This window comes from Cherax quadricarinatus, chromosome 61 (assembly GCF_038502225.1).
Source record: "Cherax quadricarinatus isolate ZL_2023a chromosome 61, ASM3850222v1, whole genome shotgun sequence".
Taxonomy (NCBI): Eukaryota; Metazoa; Arthropoda; class Malacostraca; order Decapoda; family Parastacidae; genus Cherax; species Cherax quadricarinatus.
The window spans coordinates 14,091,413-14,111,564 of NC_091352.1; the positions used below are offsets into that span (position 1 = coordinate 14,091,413).

General features: G+C 37.4%; 1 protein-coding gene across 1 annotated transcript in view; it reads right to left on the reverse strand.

Annotated features, from left to right (window-relative positions):
• LOC128699334 (high affinity cationic amino acid transporter 1-like) overlaps positions 1-20,152 on the reverse strand; it is a 205,368-nt gene that overhangs the window by 11,175 nt on the left and 174,041 nt on the right. The window contains exons 3-4 of the mRNA XM_070098248.1: positions 5,658-5,798; positions 4,164-4,336 (exon numbers count right to left, since the gene is read on the reverse strand). Of these exons, the coding sequence (XP_069954349.1) occupies positions 4,164-4,336; positions 5,658-5,798 (314 nt within the window). The remainder of the gene's footprint in view (positions 1-4,163; positions 4,337-5,657; positions 5,799-20,152) is intronic.

Consider the following 20,152-nt stretch of genomic DNA (forward strand, 5'->3'; position numbering starts at 1 on the left):
AGGAGCAAGGGGCTAGTAACCCCTTCTCCTGTATATATTACTAAATGTAAAAGGAGAAACTTACATTTTTCCTTTTGGGCCACCCGGCCTCGGTGGGATACAGCCGGTGTGAAAGATATATATATTATATATATATACTATATAAATATACTATATATATATATATATACATATACATATATACTATATATATATACATATACATATATATATATATACATACATATACATATATATATATATATATATATATATATATATATATATATATATATATATATATATAAATATATATAGATAAATATATATAAATATATATATATATGTATATATATGTATATATATGCAAAACAACCACTCTGAAAGAATATAGAAATTCCAAGCGCTTTCGTGACTACTCACATTATCAAGGAACTATGAAAGTAAAGCATCCAAGGAAGCTATATAAGGGGTCTGGCCAGCACCTCACTATCAGATTCCACAACGGTTAAACACCTGACGCGCGCCGACCCAACTTGGATAGGTCCTTTGCACAACTCGCCCACAAACTATTCTACCCAAGAAAATTTAAAAATTATTTGTCCAGTGTATTATTAAATTCATCCCAAATTCTATTAATTATAAATGGATCTAATTTATATAAACCAAAGGAAATATTCATATTATTGTCAAAACTGCTTTTTATGAAACAAGATTCAATTATATTCCTGTCGACCATGGACTTGCTTCATACTACTTTCTCAACTTTTTGAAAATCAATTGGATGGTTAAAATCTCTTACATGAATAAATAGAGCATTGGAATCTTGTCCAGTTCTAATGTTATATTTATGTTGTTTTAATCTTAGTTCGAGATTTTTACCAGTTTGACCGTAATAAACTTTATCGCAAATTTTACAAGAAATCTTATAGACACATCCATCAGCATTTTGGGGGAAATTCTTTATCAAAAGTTTTTTTAATGTATCAAGATTTTTGAATACAACTTTAATATTAAAAGTCTTAAGAAGAGAAGGCATATCAACCAAGTTTTCATGGTAAGGGAGAACCAACATATTTTAGTTGAATAAGGCTGGTTGTCCCTTTTTGGATTGTAAAAAGTATTTCTAGCAACTTTAAAAGATTTATCAATTACATTTCTTGGGTATTTTAAATCATTACCTATTTCATAAATTTTGGATATTTCCTCATCTATGAACTCAGGACTACAAATTCGTAAAGCTCTCAAAAACATTGATGAGAAAACAGACAATTTGACTCTATCTTGATGCGAGGAATAATAGTGGACATAGGAACAGTTATTTGTAGGTTTTCTGTAAATTTTAAATTTGAATTCATTATTACCCTTAATAATTAAAACATCTAGAAAAGGCAATGAGTTATTTTCTTCTAACTCAACAGTAAAGTTTATAGAATGGGCTAAGCTATTTAATTTTCCAAGAAAATGGTGTATATCTACATTTTTGGGCATAAGACTCAAAATATCATCAACATATCTGAACCATTTCGCTCTATTAGGGAGGATTGTGTTAAGCAACCGTGTTTCAAAAAATTCCATGTATAGGTTACTAAGAACAGGTGAAAGAGGATTTCCCATTGCCATACCAAACTTCTGAGTGTAAAACTTATCATTAAATACAAATTTTGCATCAACAATGCAAAGTTTAATAAGTTTAATGATAGTAGGAACTGGCAATGGTAAATCATAGTTAACGAGTTCTTCAGATAAGAAACTTAATAAATCATCAACAGGAACTTTCGTAAACAAGGAAGTAACATCAAAACTAACCATGTTAAAATCATTTAAGTCAGTCAAGGAGCTTAATTTATCAACCAAGTCTATGTTGTTTTTAACATTAAAGTTAGAAATTTTGCCAACAATAGGGCTCAAAATATCAACAAGCCATTTGGATAATTTATATGAAACTGACCCTATGGAGCTAATAATTGGTCTGATTGGATTCCCTGGTTTGTGTGTTTTTATTAGTCCATACATGTAAGGCAAAGATGGATTAGTGGAAGTAATTTACAGAAAACCTACAAATAACTGTTCCTATGTCCACTATTATTCCTCGCATCAAGATAGAGTCAAATTGTCTGTTTTCTCATCAATGTTTTTGAGAGCTTTACGAATTTGTAGTCCTGAGTTCATAGATGAGGAAATATCCAAAATTTATGAAATAGGTAATGATTTAAAATACCCAAGAAATGTAATTGATAAATCTTTTAAAGTTGCTAGAAATACTTTTTACAATCCAAAAAGGGACAACCAGCCTTATTCAACTAAAAATATGTTGGTTCTCCCTTACCATGAAAACTTGGTTGATATGCATTCTCTTCTTAAGACTTTTAATATTAAAGTTGTATTCAAAAATCTTGATACAGTAAAAAAACTTTTGATAAAGAATTCCCCCCGAAATGCTGATGGATGTGTCTATAAGATTCCTTGTAAAATTTGCGATAAAGTTTATTACGGTCAAACTGGTAAAAATCTCGAACTAAGATTAAAACAACATAAATATAGCATTAGAACTGGACAAGATTCCAATGCTCTATTTATTCATGTAAGAGATTTTAACCATCCAATTGATTTTCAAAAAGTTGAGAAAGTAGTATCAAGCAAGTCCATGGTCGACAGGAATATAATTGAATCTTGTTTCATAAAAAGCAGTTTTGACAATAATATGAATATTTCCTTTGGTTTATATAAATTAGATCCATTTATAATTAATAGAATTTGGGAAGAATTTAATAATACACTGGATAAATAATAATTTTTAAATTTTCTTAGGTAGAATAGTTTGTGGGTGAGTTGTGCAAAGGACCTATCGAAATTGGGTCGGCGCGCGTCAGGTGTTTAACTGTTGTGGGATCTGATAGTGAGGTGCTGGCCAGACCCCTTATATAGCTTCCTTGGATGCTTTACTTTCATAGTTCCTTGATAATGTGAGTAGTCACGAAAGCGCTTGGAATTTCTCTATTCTTTCAGAGAGGTTGTTTTGCATATTCTGAAATCACCTGTTTACTGTTATCTTATTGCATATATATATATATATATATATATATATATATATATATATATATATATATATATATATATATATATATATATATATATATATATATATATATATATATATATTGTTTATATTATTGAACTTGCCTTACAAGGTTTACTTTATTAAACTTACAAACTTTTACTATGTCTTAGTGAGTTTATCTGTGAATCTTAATAATTATTGAGTCTATATATAATACCTTACCATATTGATCCTTCTCCCTCCTCTTCTAAACATTCATTACTTAGTAACCGTAACTGTGCTCTTTAAACAGGTGCCTTAGCTTATTTTCCTCGTTACGTTAATGTCTTACACAGGCGCGTTGCCTTAGGGTAATTAATCTTTAACTCAGGTGTATCATTTCTGCAGATTACTTTAATAACCTGCCCTAATGTCCTCAGTATTATTTTTTCATGTCTTGATGAGCAATACTTAATTACTGTATGTACTTTACTTACAAGGATTTACCTTGTCCTAGTGGTCTTACCTTGTGCTAGTGATCTTACCTTGTCCTAGTGGTTTTACCTTGTACTAGTGGTCTCACCTTATGCTAGTGGTCTCACCTTATGCTAGTGGTCTCACCTTGCGCTAGTGGTCTCACCTTGCACTAGTGGTCTTACCTTGTGCTAGTGGTCTCACCTTATGCTAGTGGTCTTACCTTGTGCTAGTGGTCTCAACCTTGCGCTAGTGGTCTCACCTTGCGCTAGTGGTCTCACCTTGCGCTAGTGGTCTCACCTTGCGCTAGTGGTCTCACCTTGCGCTAGTGGTCTCACCTTACGCTAATAGTCTTACCTTGCGCTAGTGGTCTCACCTTGCACTAGTGGTCTTACCTTGTGCTAGTGGTCTCACCTTATGCTAGTGGTCTTACTTTATGCTAGTGGTCTCAACCTTGCGCTAGTGGTCTCACCTTGCGCTAGTGGTCTCACCTTGCGCTAGGGGTCTCACCTTGCGCTAGTGGTCTCACCTTGCGCTAGTGGTCTCACCTTGCGCTAGTGGTCTCACCTTACGCTAATAGTCTTACCTTGTGCTAGTGGTCTGACCTTGTCCTAGTAGTCTTACCTTGCCAGTATGGTCTTATGTTGTGATCTTATTTTAGTGGTCTTACCTTAGTGCCAGCGAGGACCATGAGTGTAGAGAGTATGAGCAGTGCCGCGGCCACCAAGTCAGGTTGGGGTGCCAGGTAGCGGCACTCCTGCGAGAGAGGCAGTCTTACGTGCAGTGCCTCACTCATCCACCTCTCCGTCACCAGACCCACGTACTCACTGCTACCCCGAGCCGCTGTCAGGGCAGGCACCATGAGTCAGGGTAAGTTAGTAGGGTGCAAGAATGAGTATGGGAGTGTAGGGATGAGTACGGGAGTGTCAGTGAATGAAGGAATGAGTGAATGTAGAGATGAGTGAGAGAGTGTAGGAATGAGTGCGGGAGTGTAGGGATGAGTAAAGGAGTGTAGGTATGAGCAAAGAAATGTCAGTGAATGTAGGAATGAGTGTAGGGATGAGTGAGAGAATGTAGGAATGAGTGAGGGAGTGTAGGGTTGAGTAAGGGAGTGTAGAGATGAGTAAGATAGGGTGAGCGAATAATAATTTTTCGTTTTCACTTTCAAATTTATGTAGCGATGTCATTACTGCCACATATATTATTATTATTATTATTATTATTATTTCATTTAAATATCTTACTAAATCTATAATGTTTAACATGACATATGTATATATATATATATATATATATATATATATATATATATATATATATATATATATATAAATATATATATATATATAATATATATATGTCGTGCCGAATATGTAAAACTGGTCAATTAGCAAGAACTCATTTAAAATTAAGTCCTTTCCAAAATTTTCTCTTATACGTTTAAAGATATATTTTTTTCATTAATGTTGATGTAAAAATTTATAATTTTGCACCAAAAGGAACTTAGAAAACTTACCTAACCTTATTATAACAAGTGAAATTTATTTTAGCCTAACCCAACTAAATATATTTTAAATACGTTTACAGTAATTTAATACTAAACGAACTCAGTGAAATATATTTATTTTGTTAGGTTCAAGATGATTTTTGTGAAATTATTGCAGTCACAAATTTTCGCTTGTCTTATATGGCAAGATGAACGTTGCTATTTAAACCAAGATCGCAAGTTTTACATATTCGGCACGACATATATATATATATATATATATATATATATATATATATATATATATATATATATATATATATATATATATATATATATATATGCAAAACAACCACTCTGAAAGAATAGAGAAATTCCAAGCGCTTTCGTGACTACTCACATTATCATAGTTCCTTGATAATGTGAGTAGTCACGAAAGCGCTTGGAATTTCTCTATTCTTTCAGAGTGGTTGTTTTATATTTATCACCTGTTTACTGTGATCTTATTGCATGCACTGCAAAAACCATATACTTCTTGTGTACTTGAACTTTGGGTAAGGAGTAAAGTTAACTACTTTATACGTGAAAAGGATTAATGTTATTAGTTAATTAGCATGACTACACAGGTCGACTAACCTGCCCCACAGGTCGACTAACCCGTCCCACAGGTCGACTTACCTATAGCGGGTATGAGGATGAGGTCAAGCATCAGTGTTGACGCCACCAGGGTGGCCGGCAGCTCTCCCAGAGTGGCGTATACTTGCGTAAATATGCCGCCCCCACGCGGCATACGCAAGCCCAGCTCCGCGCACACCGCCCCTGGCGAGGTGAGAAAGAGAATTAGAGATAAAGAAACAAGAATGGGAAGGAGAGAAAGAAGGAAATGGGCATTATATGAACGGTGATTTAGATTCAAGTCTTTTTGTGAAACCTGGTTTCAGACACGTGCCTAGGTAAAATTTGGTTTTAGACACTTGTGTCTGTGTGAAACCTGGGTTTAAACGCGTGTGTGGGTAGAAATCAAAATTAGGCCACGAGATTCTCTCTTTTTTTATACTAAATGTATTAGAGAGAGAGAGAGAGAGAGAAGTTATAATTAATAAAAAACTATCACCAGAGGATCGTATATACGAAATTGTGAGAGAGTTATATTCTACACTGACGAGTTATTAAATAACTTTCAGATATCAGAATAGAGAAATGTTAAGAAATCGTGTTTACAAGATATATTATGAAAAATAATATACAGCAGGTCTGGGATACCCACACCTAAAATATGTATGGATAAGTTAGAAAATGTTGAAAGAACTGCTATATAGGTGAATACAAATAGGAAACGGGAGCGTATCGCGCTCAGCAGACGGAGGATCAAGGCTCCACTACGTCTTAACCTGCATGACCCAACATTATCATCAAAGAAGACCTACAAAATGGCTACTAAATTAAATAAAAAGGTATGATTTAAAATGTTAGGTTGTAAACAGTAAAGATGTCCAAGCTGTCTAAGAGGAAGAAAAGAGGAAACATGATAACATAGAGGCTAATAAAGAGAGATAAAATAACAGAAGACGAAGACTTGTTAGTTCATACAAGAAGGATATTATTATTATTATTATTATTATGATCAAGGGGGAGCGCTAAACCCGTAGGGTTATGCAGTGCCTGTGTAAAATATTCAGGCTTAATTCAAGGAACTGGAGCACAGATCCAATTCCCTAGATCAAGAGCCCCTCACCAACGTCAAGGAACCTTCCTTGATGGGACAAGAGGGATAACAAGAATATAGTAGTGAAGCGAGGAGAGAGCGGAGTCGAAGAGAAACTAAAATAAATTCTTAGCAAGGTGGGCAGTAGACTAGTGCAATAATTGTAAAGAGGAAGCAGGAAGTGCAACAACATTTGAAATTTTAATAAATTATGTACAAGCAACAGATTACTGCAGACGGGACACCACGAACATAACTCAGCTGTTGTTGCTAAAACAAAGGTCATTACATACACTCACTCTCACTCTCTCTCACTCTCTCTCACTCTCTCTCACTCTCTCACTCTCTCTCACTCTCTCTCTCTCTCTCTCTCTCTCTCTCTCTCTCTCTCTCTCTCTCTCTCTCTCTCTCTCTCTCTCTCTCTCTCTCTCTCTCTCTCTCACACACACACACACACACACACTTGCAACAATTCAGACAAATGCCTGGATTACACCATGAAAAATGTCCACATAAACAGCGGTGACAGAGGTCATCCATTATGTTAATATAACACTGTTTCAGCGCCGCTGCCTCATTCTTCTATATTTCAGTGTTTTCACACAAATTTCAAATTTGAACTACAATTTGCATATACATAGCAAAATTTATATTATAATGTTATAAGGTAGGAAAATACATAAATTATATATATATATATATATATATATATATATATATATATATATATATATATATATATATATATATATATATATATATATATATATATATATATATGTCGTGCCGAATATGTAAAACTGGTCAATTAGCAAGAACTCATTTAAAATTAAGTACTTTCTAAAATTTTCTCTTATTCGTTTAATGATATATTTTTTTCATTAATGTTAATGTAAAATTTTTTAATTTTGCACCAAAAGAATCTTAGAAAACTTACCTAACCTTATGATAACAAGAGCAATTTATTATAGCCTAACCCAACTAAATATATTTTAGATTTGTTTACAATAATTTAATACTAAACAAACACAGTGAAATATATATTTTTCGTTAGGCTCAGAGTGATTTTGGAGAAATTATTCCATATACAAATTTTCGCTTGTCCTATATGGCAAGATGAGCGTTGCTATTTAAGCCAAGATCGCAAGTTCTGCCTATTCGGCACGACATATATATATATATATATATATATATATATATATATATATATATATATATATATATATATATATATATATATATATATATATATATATACACACACACATAGTAAGTTGTTCATCCACACTGGTTCATTGTTTAATACTGTGCCAGATATACAGAGCCAGGCACTACGAGCCGGATACACGGAGACAGACTCGCAGGGGAGGATATATGTAGCCAGACACACATACATGTACACATAAAGTTAGATATATTGACACATACACACACTTCCAATATCGAGGATCTTGTCGGAGGTGTTCAACAACCACTGAGAGGCACACCAGTGAGATGGATGGTGGTGGTAATGGTGATAATGGTAGTGTTGGTGGTGGTGGTGATGGTAGTGGGGATGGTAATGGTGGTGGTAGTTGTGGTGACAATTCGGAGGGGACAGGAGCTAGAGCTTCCACTGCCTGTTGGTTGTTACTGACCATCACACTCCCTCACCATCCTGGTTACTGAATGCTTGTGATTCCTTAATGGTGCATATATATATATATATATATATATATATATATATATATATATATATCTATATATATATATATATATATATATATATATATAAGTTTTTCTTCTTTTTTGTTTTCTACAGGAGAAGGGGTTACTAGCCCATTGCTCCCGGCATTTTAGTCGCCTCATACGACACGCATGGCTTACGGAGGAAAGATTCTTTTCCACTTCCCCATGGACAATAGAAGAAATAAAGAAGAACAAGAGCTATTTAGAAAAAGGAGAAAAACCTAGATGTATGTATATATATATATATATATATGCATGTGCGTGTCTGTGAAGTGTGACCTAAGTGTAAGTAGGAGTAGCAAGATATCCCTGTTATCTAGCGTGTTTATGAGACAGAAAAAGAAACCAGCAATCCTACCATCATGCAAAACAGTTACAGGTTTCTGTTTCACAGTCATCTGGCAGGACGGTAGTACTTCCCTGGGTGGTTGCTGTCTACCTTGGCGTCGGCCTAGGAAAGGTTGGAGGGAGGGGGTAAAGGAGGTTTTGTGTGCGAGGGGCTTGGACTACCAGCAGGCATGCGTGACCGTGTTTGATAGGAGTGAATGGAGACAAATGGTTTTTAATACTTGACGTGCTGTTGGAGTGTGAGCAAAGTAACATTTATGAAGGGGTTCAGGGAAACCTGCAGGCCAGACTTGAGTCCTGGAGATGGGAAGTACAGTGCCTGCACTCTGAAGGAGGGATGTTAATGTTGCAGTTTAAAAACTGTAGTGTAAAGCACCCTTCTGGCAAGACAGTGATGGAGTGAATGATGGTGAAAGTTTTTCTTTTTCGGGCCACCCTGCCTTGGTGTGAATCGGCCAGTGTGATAATAAAGAAATAATATATATATATATATATATATATATATATATATATATATATATATATATATATATATATATATATTTCAACAAGTCGGCCGTCTCCCACCGAGGCAGGGTGACCCAAAAAAAAGAAAGAAAATCCCCAAAAAGAAAATACTTTCATCATCATTCAACACTTTCACCACACTCGCACATTATCACTGTTTTTGCAGAGGTACTCAGAATACAACAGTTTAGAAGCATACACATATAAAGATACACAACATATCCCTCCAAACTGCCAATATCCCAAACCCCTCCTTTAAAGTGCAGGCATTGTACTTCCTATTTCCAGGACTCAAGTCCGACTATATGAAAATAACCGGTTTCCCTGAATCCCTTCACTAAATATTACCCTGCTCACACTCCAACAGATCGTCAGGTCCCAAGTACCATTTGTCTCCATTCACTCCTATCTAACACGCTCACGCACGCTTGCTGGAAGTCCAAGCCCCTTGCCCACAAAACCTCCTTTACCCCCTCTCTCCAACCCTTTCGAGGACGACCCCTACTCCGCCTTCCTTCCCCTGTAGATTTATATGCTTTCCATGTCATTCTACTTTGATCCATTCTCTCTAAATGACCAAACCACCTCAACAACCCCTCTTCTGCCCTCTGACTAATACTTTTATTAACTCCACACCTTTTCCTAATTTCCACACTCCGAATTTTCTGCATAATATTTACACCACACATTGCCCTTAAACAGGACATCTCCACTGCCTCCAACCGTCTCCTCGCTGCTGCATTTACCACCCAAGCTTCACACCCATATAAGAGTGTTGGTACTACTATACTTTCATACATTCCCTTCTTTGCCTCCATAGATAACGTTTTTTGACTCCACATATACCTCAACGCACCACTCACCTTTTTTCCCTCATCAATTATATGATTAACATCATCCTTCATAAATCCATCCGCCGACACGTCAACTCCCAAGTATCTGAAAACATTCACTTCTTCCATACTTCTCCTCCCCAATTTTATATCCAATTTTTCTTTATCTAAATTATTTGACACCTTCATCACCTTACTCTTTTCTATGTTCACTTTCAACTTTCTACCTTTACACACATTCCCAAACTCATCCACTAACCTTTGCAGTTTTTCTTTAGAATCTCCCATAAGCACAGTATCATCAGCAAAAAGTAACTGTGTCAATTCCTATTTTGAATTTGATTCCCCAAAATTTAATCCCACCCCTCTCCCGAGCACCCTAGCATTTACTTCTTTTACAACCCCATCTATAAATATATTAAACAACCATGGTGACATTACACATCCCTGTCTAAGACCTACTTTTACCGGGAAGTATTCTCCCTCTCTTCTACACACCCTAACCTGAGCCTCACTATCCTCATAAAAGCTCTTTACAGCATTTAGTAACTTACCACCTATTCCATATACTTGCAACATCTGCCACTTTGCTCCTCTATCCACTCTATCATATGCCTCTTCTAAATCCATAAATGCAATAAAAACTTCCCTACCTTTATCTAAATACTGTTCACATATATGCTTCAATGTAAACACTTGATCTACACATCCCCCACCCACTCTGAAGCCTCCTTGCTCATCCGCAATCCTACATTCTGTCTTACCTCTAATTCTTTCAATTATAACCCTACCGTATACTTTTCCTGGTATACTCAGTAAACTTATTCCTCTATAATTTTTACAGTCTCTTTTGTCCCCTTTCCCTTTATATAAAGGGACTATACATGCTCTCCGCCAATCCCTAGGTACCTTCCCCTCTTTCATACATTTATTAAACGAAAGTACCAACCACTCCAACACTATATCCCCCCCTGCTTTTAACATTTCTGTCATGATGCCATCAGTTCCAGCTGCTTTACCCCCTTTCATTTTACGTAATGCCTCACGTACCTCCCCCACACTTACATTCTGCTCTTCTTCACTACTAAAAGATGGTATACCTCCCTGACCAGTGCATGAAATTACTGCCTCTGTTTCTTCCTTAACATTTAAAAGTTCCTCAAAATATTCTCGCCATCTACCTAATACCTCCATCTCCCCATCTACTAACTCCCCTACTCTGTTTTTAACTGACAGATCCATTCCCTAGGCTTTCTTAACTTGTTTAACTCCAAAGTTTTTTCTTATTTTCATTAAAATTTCTTGACAGTGCCTCTCCCACTCTATCATCTGCTCTCCTTTTGCACTCATCACTCTCTTCACGTTTCTTTTACTCTCCATATACTTTACTCTTCTTATATATATATATATATATATATATATATATATATATATATATATATATATATATATATATATATATATATATATATATATATATATATATATATATATATATATGTCGTGCCGAATAGGTAAAACTTGCGATTTTGGCTTAAATAGCAACGCTCCTCTTGCCAAATAAGGCAAGCGAAAATTTATGTATGCAATAATGTCGCCAAAATCATTCTGAACCAACCGAAAAAAATATTTCATTGTGTTTATAGAGTATTAAATTATTTTTAACTTATCTAAAATATATTTAGTTGGATTAGGCTAAATTAAATTGTGCTTGTTATAATAAGGTTAGGTAAGTTTTCTAAGATTCTTTTGGAGCAAAATTATAAATTTTTTACATTAACATTAATGAAAAAAATATATCTTTAAACGTATAAGAGAAAATTTTAGAAAGAACTTAATTTTAAATGAGTTCTTGCTAATTGACCAGTTTTATATATATATATATATATATATATATATATATATATATATATATATATATATATATATATATATATATATATATATATATATATATATTGTCATGAGAAGGTTGGCAAGAATGGGAGGGTAAGGACTGAAGTATGATTGGGATTAGAAGTTTTGGGATAGGATAGAGCAGTGAAAAATATTGTGGGTAGACAGGAAGAGAGAGAAAGGGAGAGCTAAGGAAGGTTGTTAGTTGACAAGAAGAGAGGTAAGAAAAGTGGGTAAACAGGAAGAGAGAGAGAGAGAGAGAGTGGTTTTTGTGAGTTAGTATATTTGATGGTTGTATACATTCTGATTCTCTCTCTCTCTCTCTCTCTCTCTCTCTCTCTCTCTCTCTCTCTCTCTCTCTCTCTCTCTCTCTCTCTCTTTCTCTCTGTCTGTCTCTCCTGATGGTTATACATACACACTCGGAGCGGCGTATATCTTAATTTAATCACTACAATAGAAACTAGATAATTCCTGACTTGTTTTGTCACGTCAATGTAGCCTTAATAAATTAGATAAACCTAAATAGCCCAAATAAACTTAATATATCTAAGTATGCTGTGTGCCATACGATAAATTTTGCCACATAGTGCAGTCATAGAGACTGTTCAGTCTTACTCCCGCAGTTGTGGTCTTATGATGGTGGTCTCTGCGGGGTCCCATCATATGGCTTATAACACGAAATGCATGTTAGGTACTTAATGTGAGCGCAAAAACTCGTGTGAGCTATATAGTCTCATGAAAAAGAAATTTGTGCGTCATTTTAGGTGTTCGTGTGACGAGAATTTAGGACCAGCAGAGTAAATTTTGGTCTGTGTGAAGCTTTAAACTCGTATGGGTCATTTAGCGGAAGGCGTGGTAGAGGAGACTAGGTTAGGTCAGGTAAGGTTTGTCAGGACGCAGGAGTAATTGTTTCCTGACGCGGGTCTTAGTCATGTGACGACCCGCAGCTGGAGCTTTTGGTCATCTGATCGAGGGTTTCCACCGGCTTACTGTTCCACCTCTTTAAAAAATATGGTAATAATTATAGGAGACTAGATTGCATGTCAGTTGAGAGCGAGTTACCATCCAGGATGCGCAAGTCAACTCCAGCGTGAGTACGAGGTGTTAAATAATGGTGCATTATGCTCGCTAGCGATTGTAACTCACAAATTCAGATTCAAGAGTGGATTCCCTTTAAACGAGATTCAGGATTTGATTCTTTTTAAGCCAGATTCAGTATTGGATTCCCATTAAACCAGATACAGGAGTGGATTCCCCTTAAGCCAGATTCAGGATTGACTACCCCTCTAACCAGATACGGAAGTCGATTCTCCTTAAGCCAGATTCAGGATTGGATTTCCCTTGTAATACAACCTTGTCGTGACGGTCGTAAAGCAGCTCTGACGTGACGGTAGTAACGCAGTTGTAACGTAACGATCGTAACACACCTGTAACGTGATGGTCGTAACGTGACGGTCATAACCCATCTGTAACACGACGATCATAACGCAGCTGTGACGTGACAGTCGTAACTCAGCTGTGACGTGACAGTCGTAACTCAGCGGTGACGTGACAAGGTTTATGGATGTATGTGCGGGTTATTTGTGTATAGTTCCAGTCACGGTATTGTGCCGTTTTGTTATTTAACCTTAGAAAACTTACCAAAATTATTATTTAGCCTGATCCAACTAAATATATTTTAGATAAGTTTGCAATAATTTAATAATGAACAAACACAATAAAATATTTTTTTTTCGTTACGTTCGGAATGACTTTTGTGAAATTATTGCGTACACAAATTTTCACTTTCCTTATTTGGCAAGAAGAGCGTTGATATTTAAACCAAAATTGTAAGTTTTACCTATTTGACACGACATATATATATATATATATATATATATATATATATATATATATATATATATATATATATATATATATATATATATATATATATATATATATATATGTCGTGCCGAATAGGCAGAACTTGCGATCTTGGCTTAAATAGCAACGCTATTTGTGTATGCAATAATTTCGCCAAAATCATATATATATATATGTCGTGCCGAATAGATAAAACTTGCTATTTTGGCTTCAATAGCAACGCTCTTCTTGCCGAATAAGGCAAGCGAAAATTTGTGTGTGCAATAATTTCTCAAAAATAATTCTGAATCTAACGAAAACAAAATATTTTTCATTGTGTTTATTTATTATTAAATTATTGTCAACTTATCTAAAATATATTTTGTTGGATTAGGTAAATTAAATTGTGCTTGTTATAATAAGGTTAGGTAAGTTTTGTAAGGTTCTTTTGAGTACAAAATTATTAATTTTTACATTAATATTAATGACATAAATGTCTTTAAACGTATAAGAGAAAATTTCAGAAATGACTTTGAGTTCTTGCTAATTGACCACCTTTTACCTATTTGGCACGACATTATATATATATATATATATATATATATATATATATATATATATATATATATATATATATATATATATATATATATATATATATGTTTACATATATGTATATATATATATATATATATATATATATATATATATATATATATATATATATATATATATATATATATATATATATATATATGTAAACGTTGAGAGGTGTATGTCTCTGTGGATACACTAAAAATGTCCGTCTCTGTGTATATACGTATACTGGGAGTTTGTTTTAGGAATTAAATACTAATACTACGCAATATTCTTAATAGATCTCTGGCAAAGTACCTAAAGCAGATTATTATTATTATTATTATTATTATTATTATTATTATTCTTATTATTATTATTATTATATATTCGTAGGTATAAATCAGGGATATAAATCCTTAAAGTGAGATTACCTACCTCCTTCACTAGGTACTAAGCAAACCACGGTCACCTAGCGTCCTCACCAAGCCAAGAAGGGAAAATTAAAATCTCCCTCCCCATTAATCTCCCTTGGAAATATGTCTTCTTCGTCCCCGACGCTTTTACTCCCCGGTAATATATTCCTGGGTACATTATTGTTCTCGACGTGGACCTCCTTCAGGGAGGTTCTCTCTCTCCCTCGACCTCCGTCAGGAGGAGCTCGGATATTCACCTCTTTTAATATTTACTCTGGAGCGTCTACAGAAATGCGTGTGGGAGTATCTAGGGATATTTCCTTCCCTTCACTGGTTGTGAATATGTCAGGTAACGATATGAGGAGTAGAGGAAGAGAAGGGTGGGAGAAATAGGAGAGAGAAGGTAATGGAATTGTTGATTTAGTTCTGTGGCGTTCCTCTAGTTACTTCAAAGAGAGAGACAGACAGACTAGTGTTGCCAGGTAAGCGCCATTAATTCTAGTTAACCTAGTGACGTACGACAAGTGGACGTACGAGGGATACAACGGTCCGTTTCAGTGGTGAAGGTACCGTACCAGCGGTGACTACCACTGGACCGGGTCAGTGCTGGATATGATTGTCAGTCCTGATAGACTGTGAGGTGCAGTGAAACTCTTAGGACAACATACTCTCCTCCCAGTGACAACCGCCTCACCTCTTACTCCACCCTCCTATATCCCTCCCTCTTGACCTCCTCCTCCTTCTCCATTTCTTATTCACTTCGTCCTACATTCCTCCCTCTTGACGTATACCTCCTTCCGTCTCTATTCTTTCACCTCCTCACCTCCATGACGTTCCCCTCCTCCTTCACCCTCCTCCCTCGAGTTCTTCTACTTGATAGGTTCCTCCACCCTCCATCCTCCACTTCCACTGCCCCTTGACCTCCATCCTCCCACCCTCCTTCCTTCCACTTCTTCAAACAAGTGCAAACAAGTGTAAACAATACTTGGGTAAGTAAAACACAATTCACTTTGGTGAATTTTAAATGAGATAAACATTAGGATTTCTCTCCAACATTTCCTTGAATGATAAACACTCGTTCAACATTCACATTCCTTTCAGTGCTATACACTCCTCCAACATTCCTTTCAGTGCTACACACTTCTCCAACATTTCCCTGAGTGCTACACGATTGTTTTAGCGTTAATGTTGATGTGAGGAAAGGCAGGAGCACTGCTACTAGACACTGGTCCACTTAGGTTTATTGTGTTCAGAAATTGTTACTTGCTGATGATACATTACTTAGACCTCGCCTCTGGGACACACTTGAATGATCACTCTTCAAATATTTACCAAGCTTCGAGTAAGACGAGTCAGACTTTGAGTCAGTGTATAGGTCATTATGACCCTTGTGTAGTCTGCAGGTCATAACGACCCTCGTGTAGTATACAGGCCATAATGACCCTCGTACTCAATAGGCCCTTAATGACCCTCGTGTAGTCTGCAGGTCATAACGACCCTCGTGTAGTATACAGGTCATAATGACCCTCGTACTCAATAGGCCTTAATGACCCTCGTGTAGTCTACAGGTCATAATGACCCTCGTGTAGTCTACAGGTCATAATGACCCTTGTGTAGTCTACAGGTCATAATGACCCTTGTGTAGTATACAGGTCATAATGACCCTTGTGTAGTATACAGGTCATAATGACCCTCGTACTCAATAGGCGCTTAATGACCCTCGTGTAGTCTACAGGTCATAATGACCCTCGTGTAGTCTACAGGTCATAATGACCCTCGTGTAGTCTACAGGTCATAATGACCCTCGTGTAGTCTACAGGTCATAATGACCCTCGTGTAGTCTACAGGTCATAATGACCCTCGTACTCAATAGGCGCTTAATGACCCTCGTGTAGTCTACAGGTCATAATGACTCTCGTGTAGTCTACAGGTCATAATGACCCTCTTGTGTAGTGTAGTCTACAGGTCAGGCGCTTAATGACCCTCGTGTAGTCTACAGGTCATAATGACTCTCGTGTAGTATACAGGTCATAATGACCCTTGTGTAGTCTACAGGTCATAATGACCCTCGTGTAGTATACAGGTCATAATGACCCTTGTGTAGTATACAGGTCATAATGACCCTTGTGTAGTATACAGGTCATAATGACCCTCGTACTCAATAGGCGCTTAATGACCCTCGTGTAGTCTACAGGTCATAATGACCCTCGTGTAGTATACAGGTCATAATGACCCTCGTACTCAATAGGCGCTTAATGACCCTCGTGTAGTATACAGGTCATAATGACCCTTGTGTAGTATACAGGTGATAATGACCCTCGTACTCAATAGGCGCTTAATGACCCTCGTGTAGTCATTAAAAGCAACAAACTCAGGTATAATCATATTACATCATCTTGCGAGGTATGTTTCATCAGTGTGTTTACAAGGTTGAAACTCTGACACATGGTCATCATAATATGGAACATCAGTGTAGGCTGGTAATTGGACTAACAGCCCCTGGGGGCTGCGCTAACGAGCTGTTGTCAGAGTAAAAAACCTACTAATGACCTAGCCCCAAACTCTTCTGTTTTATATTATGCTAAAACAAAGTTTGGGTTATCACCTGTGTTTGAGGAATATTCTCTCTCTCTCTCTCTCTCTCTCTCTCTCTCTCTCTCTCTCTCTCTCTCTCTCTCTCTCTCTCTCTCTCTCTCTCTCTCTCTCTTTCTCTCTCCCCTCTACCTGCCACAGTTCCCCAATGTTGATTGATCGTCGAGCTGAAACCGTCAGGACTGTGTGTGTGTGTGTGTGTGTGTGTGTGTGTGTGTGTGTGTGTGTGTGTGTGTATATGTGTGTGTATGTGTGTGTATGTGTGTGTGTGTGTGTGTACTCACCTATATGTGGTTACATAGCTCCTGGCCCCGCCTCTTCTCTAGTCGCTACTACGTCCACTCTCTTCTTGTTCCAAGAGCCTTGTCGTACTTCTCCTTAAAGCTTGTATGGATCTTGTCTCCACTATTTCACTCTCCAGATTGTTCCACTTCCTGATAGCTCTGAGGCTGAAGAAATACTTCGTAACATCTCTATGACTCAACTGAGTTTTTAACATCCAGTTGCGTCCCCTAGTTAATATGTTCCATCTCTAAAACATTCTGTCCGTGTCCACTTTGTTAATTCCTCTCAGTATTTTATACGTCGTTATCATGTCTCCCCTATCTCTCCTTTCCTCTAGTGTCCTCAGGTTGAGTTCCCTTAGCCTCTCCTCATAGGACATGCCCCTTAGCTCCGGAACTAGTCTTGTTGCAAACTTTTGCACTTTCTCCAGTTTCTTGACGTATTTGACCAGGTATGGGTTCCATACTAGCACTGCAAACACCAATATGCGCCTGACGTACACTGTATACAGTGTCTTGAATGACGCCTTACTTGGATGTCGAAACGCTATACTTAGGTTTGCCAGGGGCTCATATGTTGCAACAGTTATTTGGTTGATGTTCGTCTCAGATGTGCTCGGTATGATGCTCACCTCAAGATCCTTTTCCTTGAGTGAGTTTTCCAGCCTCTGACCTCTTAGTCTGTACTCCTTCAACAGTCTTCTTTGCCCTTCCCCATGCTTCATGACTTTGCACTTGGTGGGGTTAAACTCCAAGAGTCATTTGTCGGACCAGGGTTGCAACCTGTCCAGATCTCCTTGTAGGCTTACCTGATCCTCCTTTTATTGTCCTCATTAGTTTTACATCGTCTGCGAACAGAGACACCTCTGAAGCAATTACTTTCGTCATGTCATTCACATTTAAAAAAAAATGCACCGGGCCTAGGACTGACCCTTGTGGAACCCCAATTGACACATACGCCCACTCTGATACCTTGTCACCTACCATCACTCGTTGTTTCCTTCCTGTCAGGTATTCCCTGATCCATTGCAGTGCTTTCCGTGTTATTCCTGCCTGCTCTTCTAGCTTTTGCACTAATCTCTTGTGCGGAACTGTGTCGAAAGTCTTAAAGTCCAAGAAGATGCAGCCTATCCACCTCTCTCTCTCTCTCTCTCTCTCTCTCTCTCTCTCTCCTGTCTTACTCTTGTTACCTTGTCGTAGAACTCCAGTAGGTTTGTGACACAGGATTTCCCATCCCTGAAACCATGCTGGTTATCATGTATGAACCCATTCCTTTCTAGGTGCTCCACCACTCTTCCCCTGATTATTTTTTCCATGAATTTACATACTATACATGTCAGTGACACTGGTCTGTAGTTTAATGTTGCCTGTCTCCTTTCTTAAAACTTGGGACTACATTTGCTGTCTTCCACACCTCAGACAATTGCCCTGTTTCGATAAATATATTGAAGACTGTTGTTAGTGGCACACAGTGCCTCTCCTCCCTCTCTTAAGACCCAGGGAGAGACGTTATTTGGTGCCACCGCCTTCGAGGTATCTCATTCACCTAGCAGTTTCTTCACCTCCTCCTCAGATGTGTGCAGTGTGTCCAGCACTTGCTGGTGTACCCTGCCGCCTCGGTTTGCTGGAATCCCTTCTGTCTCCACTGTGAATACCTCCTCAATCTTGTGCTGAGCTCTTCACATACTTCCTGGTCGCTCCTCGTGATCTCCCTTCCTTCCTCAGACTAATTACTGGTCCTTGAGTGTTGTTTCCCTCCTGATGAGACTGTTGTTATACTTTGGGTCAGATCTGGCATTTGATGCTATGTCATTCTCGTATTGCCGTTGGGCCTCTCTCCTTATCCATGCATATTCGTTTCTGGCTTTTTGGGTCAGATCCTTGTTTTTATGGGTCTTTGCCTTATCTGCTTTTTCCATTCTCTAGCACACTTGGGTTTGGCTTCTCCACACCTCCGGGTAAGACATGGGCTCACTCTGGTCTTCCCATTGTTTCTGTTGCCACCTGACACGAACTTCTCTGCCTCCCTGCACTTTATGGTCACGTGTTCCATCATTTCATTTATTGTTTTTCCCTCTAGTTCTTTTTTCCACTGCACCTCATGCAGGAATTTCCTCATACCTGTGTACTCCCCTTGTTTGAAGTTTGTCTTCTCCCCTTCCTCTCGTGTGTGTGTGTGTGTGTGTGTGTGTGTGTGTGTGTGTGTGTGTGTGTGTGTGTGTGTGTGTGTGTGTGTGTGTGTATGTATGTATGTGTGTGTGTGTTTATGTGTGTGTGTGTACTGTTTGTATTCACCTGTTTGTAGTCGCAGGGTTTTGAGACTCTCTGATCGCGGGTTCTATCCCCGCCCGTGGTATGGTTTGTTTGCAATCGTGTCATTACGATTTCGTGAGTCGAGTCTCAACTCCTGGACATGCCGGGTTTACTTCCTGTTGCGAATTAT